The 8154-nt window shown below is 45.4% G+C and overlaps 2 protein-coding genes across 2 annotated transcripts in view; one reads left to right on the top strand and one right to left on the bottom strand.

Annotated features, from left to right (window-relative positions):
- SARC_06672 (atypical/ABC1/ABC1-A protein kinase) overlaps positions 1 to 1487 on the bottom strand; it is a 7154-nt gene extending 5667 nt beyond the window's left edge. Inside the window, exon 1 of the mRNA XM_014299408.1 lies at positions 182 to 1487. Coding sequence (XP_014154883.1) covers positions 182 to 1169 — 988 coding nt within the window. The 5' untranslated portion in view covers positions 1170 to 1487. The remainder of the gene's footprint in view (positions 1 to 181) is intronic.
- A 645-nt stretch (positions 1488 to 2132) lies between these two features.
- On the top strand, positions 2133 to 7520 carry SARC_06670 (hypothetical protein). The gene is made up of 6 exons (XM_014299407.1): positions 2133 to 2331; positions 2688 to 3588; positions 3846 to 3939; positions 4547 to 4760; positions 4979 to 5436; positions 6029 to 7520. Exons 1-6 carry the CDS (start codon positions 2161 to 2163, stop codon positions 6882 to 6884), a joined length of 2694 nt encoding a protein of 897 aa, XP_014154882.1. The 5' UTR covers positions 2133 to 2160; the 3' UTR covers positions 6885 to 7520.
- The last annotated feature ends 634 nt before the right edge of the window (positions 7521 to 8154 follow it).

Genomic DNA, 8154 nt, shown 5'->3' with positions numbered 1-8154 from the left:
CACAACATATATATATATAATATACAGTATATATATATAATATATATATATATATATATATATATATATATATATATATATATATATATATATATATATACATACATATACATATACATACATACATTTATATACAATGCAGTGGCCTGATACACTTAGCAGCAAGAAAAAACAAACTCACCTGCGTAGCCAAATAGTCGTGACGCAGCGGACACAGGCACTCTTCTGGCTTGTGCACTCGATCCCAACCCTTCATGGGTATTTAATAGCTGTTCTAAACTTGCAGTAGCATCCTTGGCTTTACCGTCTTTACCGACTGATGACAGAATGTCTTCTCCAGTAGGTTTGGTGGCTTCATCTAGGGGTGTATTTGCACCACTACTTGCGACATTGTCTTTGAGGTCGATGTTCGGAAGTGCTGTTGGTTTCGAGTGATTCAATCCCTCCATCTCCGACAGCTCTTCCCCTGTACTAGAATTCCCTGCTACGGTAGATCCCAACGCCTTCTTGCGGCATTCTTTCTCTTGTGCAGCCTCGAGCACAATGCCCTTATCTAACCCTACGTTCGCAGACGCAGCCACAACATCCTCTACTTCATCAGCGATACTTCTGCGCGGTTGTGGGTGTGAATCGGTTTGTTCACGTGTATCTATGTGAGTGTATGATGGCGCGGGTATAGACTCTCCCGCTAGAGGCGGTGGTACATCTGAGGTGTCGGTTGACGCCTTCCCACCACTGAACCACTCGTCGTCGTCTGCGATGTGTGCCTGTGCCTGCACATGCGCAACATTGGCTTCCGTCAGTCTGTTAAAGTATGCTTCTGACGTATTTTTATGAGCGCTATCATACACAGGTACATTAGAGACCACATCTGCCTTCACTTCGGGAGGTATTCTCCCATCCACCCGTGGTTGTTCTTTATTTTGTGTTGAATGTTCCTTCCGCAAATGTAGCTTAGTGTCGATTAGTGTATGGGAGAGATTCTCGACATCGTCCAGTGTGTGCAAGACACTTTTATCTGGATGTGTGTATGTGTCCGAATGCAGGACCACCCCTCCGGACAACGGAATGAGCAAAGAGGGGTTTAATGGTTGACGACTCAGCACCTTCACCACGCTACCAATACCACTCACAAACCCCACAGCATCTCTAACGCATCTGTGTGACATGTCGGCAGCACCTTGGCAATCCTTATACTTATTAATCAGTCAAGGTCCTAAATTAATCGGCTATGAAAGCAAATGGTCGAGTGTATGACTATCACGAACGTGCACTATAATGGTACGTGGGCATTTCAGAATCGAATCTGATAAGATAGGCGGTGGTGGGTATGCTCGTAGCTAAATAGCGGTTATATTGAACTGCTATCACTAGAATTATCACTGTATGTAAACGCACTTGATATTTCAACACGTGTGACAGTATAAGTTGAGCACCCTTCGTCAGCACCTCTACGTGTACGAATAATGTATAGTGAGTGTAGTAAGCATTAAGTATTGCTAGAGTGAACGGTGGTTATATTGGATATTGCGAATAAAACGATGCACACACAGGGAGGAATACAATGATGAACACAATAGTAATCATCCACCATCCCAAAGAGCCAGTCACGGACATATCTGTGGCATTCTGATACAAATAAATGCCAAACGTCAAATGTCATATCACATGAGCATCTTATTATATGACTCATATGTATAAATATAGACAAATCCAAAACGTAAACGCAAAAAAGAATTGATATTTATACGTTTTAACGAGAAAAACGATGAGTGCTTTAAAAGTACACTCTAAGTCTAAACGTTTACTATTGCAAAACCGATTGACTTCAAACCGGTTTAACGCGAACTGAGAATACACGCTTTTATATTTATTTTATGTGTAAATACGATGTATAAATAGATAGCTGGTGCTGGGTGCAGCTGGAGCTTGGTGCTGAGATGAATGACTTTCGTGTGGCCTGTGCGGTGGGCTATAGACTGTGCAGTGAGAGTGTACACGAGTCAGTCACACACGAAAGTCTGATGGCCCGAACATTGCTGTCCAGCGCAGCTCCAGTACTTTACTTCAGCATGTCTCCGTTGATTTGCCATAGTAGAAGTTGGTACCATGCCGCTATAACCTAGGGCATGACTAGCTGCATGCACACCTGTTAAGTGTATGAAAGTACACCACCATACGGTTGTTCGTCATAAGCCAACTCCACCTTTAACGTACAAGATGATATATCCCGTGCGTATAGACCGGCTAGTGATTCGAAGTGTTATGTTGCAGGTGCTCGCATCAGTAGCACTCGCAATCGGCGCTGCTGAACTTGCCAGTAAACTGAAGGTGTGCATAGAGAAAACCTCAGTCGAGGAAACCCTAAACTCCTCAATCGGCACTGCAATTGCAAAGCTGTACGATATGCGATTTGAAGCTCTAATTTCGCTTATACTGGCTTGAGTATATGTGTTGCCTTACTGCCAGTACCTAACTTGCTTGGTGGAAGAGCTTGCAACATCGCTACTGCGCTGGTCTGCCATTTTTTATTGCTGCGATACAACAACATTCTACAAACATAATTGCCAATTATACAGCCGCCACCGTTCTCCACACCTTGATTTTCACCAAAAAAGGTTCGATTTCTCTTGCGTCTGCCTGCACATTTTTACTGTCTCTCACTTATTACCGTTGCATCCGTGCAGATCACCTTTGACCTCCACGAGGCCACTCAACCATCCCGCACATGTGCCAATGCGGATAGTGGACTGTGCTTCATGGCGTCCATATTCATCGAATACTTTGGCGACGATAACATGACTGAGAAAGACTGGGCTATTCACTTCAGCAACATCCGCATGCTCATGAGCAACGACAATGCCGAGTTCAACATCACACATACCACAGGCGATCACCACATCATCACACCTACGGACGCGTTTGAAGGGTTTAGTGTGTTGAGAGAGAAGCACGAGTTGGTTAATGAGTGGGAGTACTGGATGCTATTCCAAACTGATGTGATGCCCAAGTGGTATGTGGTGGACCGCACCGGTGCAGCTGCAGTGATCAATAACACCAACACAGAAACTCTCGGATTCTATTCAACACTGTTTGGCGACAATGTGAATGGCTACGACCAGTTAACGAAGGACACCGACGGCATGCGATACATTACCAACGAAGCACAGAGATTGAATGCGACTCAGCTCAGTGATGTGCGTATCATACCCAAACCCCTAAACACAACACGTGGAAGCGGCCAGATTGACGTCAATCTGGGCTTCAATCTGCTGGACACGACTCTGCCTGAGCCTATGCGCGAGGCTATCACGCTTGCCTTTGACAAACTCGGCACATCTCGTGCTATACAAGGCCACGAGGTGAGCGTGACTGTGGATCCCGACGGGGTATCATCACATGCAGCCCATGAGGAAGGCTACGAGATGATACTTTCCAGGAATGGATCATTCATTCGAGGATATGATGTTGCTGGTGCGTTCTACGGCGTTATGTCGCTGATAGGTCTCATCCGTCTGCCTGAAACGACTATACCCGAAGTGGCTATCATCGATGCCCCGCGTTTTGCGACCAGAGGAGCCTTCTGTGGTATGTTTGCTCGCTTAGCGGGATGCTACGGAACGTCTTGTATGTTTTTTTTGGGGGTGTTTGTGGCTATTGCACAAATAGCTGTTGGTCAGCCCATCCTATGCCATAGAATTCTTTTACTTGTTGACAGGAATAGATATATATATATATATATATATACCATGAATGAACGATATGTATATGCAGAATCACAAGTCATTAAAAAACTAAACGATTAAAAATTGTCATACTATTGCAATTAATTACATTCGCATCAGATGTCGCACGCAATTTCCATAGCAAGGCGGCTGTGCTGCGACTGCTGGATGTGATGGCTGCCTACAAGTTGAACCATTTTCACATTCACTTGAGGTGTGTCACTGCTACACTCACTCGGTTGTACGAAATCAGGCAGTGTTACGTATTTATATAGTGGGGTTAAAACTGCTTCTTTTACCTCGAGACCAAATCAACTTTGATACGCGGAGACGTCGCAATGCACATTCCATAGCTTTCAACACCACAGTTATATGATTGTTCAGAGCAGCTCAAAGAAATGTATATTGGTCTGGCTAGTAGAGCTACACTGCCAACACACACACACACAAACACACACACACACATGCCTTTCAGCAAACTATGTTCTATGGCAAGTGTGAGTACCTCTAATCATGTGCACGCATCGGGAATTAAGTGTGTTTGCAATATCTCCTCGCTTCGATTTTTTGTCTTCATATGTTTGAGTAATCAGCTGTCGATCAAGGAGTCTGAAGTATATACTCGGGAGTTTCCACCATCTCCCCGTATACGCAGATGTTGAATTTCTAGTTCTTCCATCACGACGCCTACATAGCACACATGTCATTCTAAGAACTGTGATGTGTATTCCGTTTACCCTGATTTTCTCTTGATATTTTCCGAACTTCTTTTGTGGACGCATTCATCTGATTTTGCCTCGACTTACGTCTACTTGATCTAGTGACGATGAAGGATTCCGGTTGGCAATACCGGCACTACCGGAGTTGACTAGCATCGGGTCCAAGCGGTGCTACGATCCATTGGAAACCAATTGTCTGACCACGCAGCTGGGGGCAGGGCCATATAATAGTCATACACGTCAGTACTACACGGTAACTGAGTACGTGGACATCTTGAGATACGCCGCCGCACGCAACATTGAGGTCATCACAGAGGTAAGTTGCACTTGTGTGGTGCGTGTGCGCGTTCAAACGTGTGTTCAACTCCGTTCTAGTTTGAATGAATGTACCAGTGACTATGATGCTGCCTGAACACGCATGCACAATAGTACACTGCTTATGCACCCTTTCATACACTCACAAATACACCCATCATGCCTTCCATACCACTCATGTGCTCATACGCTTCTTGCACTGCCTCACAATCCTGTCAGATCGACATGCCTGGACACTCACGTGCGGCGGTAGTATCGATGTCTGACAATGACGAATACCGTCTGCACGACCCCAACGACACATCAATACTGCGCACAGTTCAGTTCTATGGTCGGGAGAGCCTGCTCAACCCGTGCGTGCCTGGCAGTAGAAAATGGACCCAGGTTGTGGTGGCTGCGGTGAAGGATATGTACACACAGGCTGGATTGGAGATGCACACGTGGCACTATGGGGGTGACGAGGTGATCAATATTTACAACCGCCCTGGCTATACGAATGTCAGTGATGCGCTGAAGGATAGCCCCTTTGAGAAGTCGCCTGCGTGTAAGAAGCGCATAGAACAGCGAAACATATCACTTAACGATATCACTCACGTGTGGGGCCACGATGTGTCTGAACTGCTGAGAGATGAGGATGTGACCAACATGCAGGCTTGGTCTGATGGCTTTAAGGGGCGGTATGTTTCTTTCGTACGTCGTAGTATCTGTTTGCTTGTTAGGATATATTAGGTCCTTTTGAATGCATCGTGTTGAAATGATCTTTGCTTGTATAGCAAGGGGGAATTGGTTATCTGCACAAGTGACTTTTCACAAAACTGATACTTTGACTCACATGAGGCGAGAGAGACGGTAGTACATGGACCAATGGGTAATATACATTACATGCTTTGGCACTACACCGATTTTATGCGGATTTTTCACCTCTGTGCTGCATACAACAAAATTATAAGCCACAGCACTGAGCCGTAGTGCAAGACGACGGCAAATTGCCAAATTGGATATCGATTTCAAGTATTGTTCAGAGATACTCGCAATGTGTATTTGCACAGCTCAATACACGCACTACTTTGTCTTCATAAAAGCCTACGAGAGTGCTGGTCTCCTTCCCCACAAATGGTCTCGCTGAACCTATTTTCGCCCACTTTTCTTGTACCTTTCTATATCTTGTACATTTATTATTTCCTTCCAATCGCGCAGTCATGGCATGTAAATACACTTGAAACAACATCTGCTGGCAATAACGTTTTACGCACACACATGTATGCGCAGCGCACACGATGAGTACTCCACCTATAGGACCACGGTCAATTTGTGGGAAACCGTGTTCTGGGGTGCTGATGCAAGTGCCTCCGAATTCAATCATCTGGGTCACGATGTGTTGCTGAGCTGTCCGGATTTCACCTATTTTGATATGCCGTATGAGAGGAATCCGAAGGAACGGGGCTACTATTGGGCCTCTAGATCTTCCAATACGCGCAAGGTGTTTGGAATTGCACCGGAAAATCTCCCGCAAACCGCTGAGTATACACCACAAGTCTCTGGGGAAGCATACACGGTGAAGTCGAGCGATCATATGCCAGATATCAAGGGTATCACAGCGGGTGTTTGGAGTGAAACCGTGCGGACAGACGATCAATTTGAGCACATGATGTTTCCTCGTTTATTGGCCATTGCAGAACGGGCGTGGCACAGGGCCGAGTGGGAGCTGGAGTACGTACCGCTGCAGGTGTACGGCAACGGCACAGCATATGTCGACCAGGCAGCACTGCAGGTTGACACCGAAGACTTCATGGAGGTTTTAGGTAGTCGAGAGATGGACAAACTTGCTGCAATGGGCATACACTTTCGCGTGGCTCCTCCAGGTATCAAGTACACAGGCAGAGTTCTGTCAGCCAACCACGACACCCCCTCAGCAAGCATCGAGGTGGACCTTGGTACTGGTTACCTCGAGTACACACGTCCCTTGCCTTTAACAGACTCCAGCGCAGTGATCAAAGCACGTGCCGTGCATGCGGGAGAGTATTCGCGAGTCATTGTGCTGGATGTGGGCGAGTGCGAGTGTGCGACACTGATAGCCTGTCGGCTCAATGCCACATCGTTTGAGAACACCTTCAGCTGTGATTGAGGGGAACAGCCAAGCTCAGGCACATATTGAGGGCACCGAGTGAATATTAGAGGTATCTGCAATTCTACATACCACGAGACTACTTGTTGATGGATGTCCAAGTCTTAAATGTACACGATGGGGCTATACTGTTTATTGTCAATCGTTTCTTGACTGAAAGCTACAAATATTACCAGTGACATACTTGCACACATATCTGAATGCGTCCTAGACTTGTGCATTTTGCTCTGGTCAATGCACATATGCTCACAAAAGTGTACGTGTACATTTGCATGGTCATGTACATATTCATGCTTCAGTAGTCCCGTACATGTCTCGAAGGGTGCACACGCGCAGAGTGTATACTGCCGGACGCAAATTACTCGGCACTGAAGGTCTGAAGCGCTGCGATGTGAACATAGAATCTCCGGGAGTATGCCGGAGATAGACTGCACATGGACAGTTCACGCGCGTTCTGATGTAGAAAGTAGTTCCCGAATGCACTACTCAGCCTTTCCACCATACACAAGACACGCAGCTGAGCGTGTATGATACGTACATTATTATAGCCAGGAATGAACATCAAAGTGCCTGTGACACGAACTCAATTAGATTACTTTCGAAGTGAAGCTATATAAAAATCGACGTTAAGACCAATCGTACTCTCCGTGGCAAAGATGCTACCATGGTGATAGTGAAACAACATCTTTGCTATGCAATTCGATTGTTCGGATGTTTGTGACATTACGTGATAAATAAGACTGTGTGTTAAACCAAAGTACAGTTGATGTTAGTTGACACTGGAAATTCGTCTACAGTGCGCGAAATATAACACTATGACGCTGCTCTAGTCGTAGATGTGAAAGTATTCGACTACAATTACCAGTTGAGCTGCAGCAATAGTAGGTAGAGCCTATGGTCAATACGTATAAGATGTTTCCTGGTAGTGCTGCAGTTGTAGTACCACAAAGGCAAACCGACATTGATAGTATTGTATATGATCGGTGCCTTGGCACATATTTAGTCAGTATATAGATACACCTATAGTACGAGAAGGAGACGATAGACTAAAAGCAGGGCATTGAGTATGATTTTAGTAGTTGAGCGCAAGGTCAGGGTCAACAGAGTTACAACAGTTTATAATGTGATAACAGATGCTCATTTTATTATACAATCTATGTCCAACTTAACATCAAGTGTCAAATGTAAATGCAGCTTCGCCAATAGATATTGGAAAACGAAGATGCACATGTTGTAGCTGCTGAAAATCACAGCACAGGCGCGCAGTCGG

This window comes from Sphaeroforma arctica (assembly GCF_001186125.1).
Source record: "Sphaeroforma arctica JP610 unplaced genomic scaffold supercont1.486, whole genome shotgun sequence".
NCBI classification, from domain to species: domain Eukaryota; class Ichthyosporea; order Ichthyophonida; genus Sphaeroforma; species Sphaeroforma arctica.
This window is presented reverse-complemented; position numbering and strand designations above follow the sequence as displayed.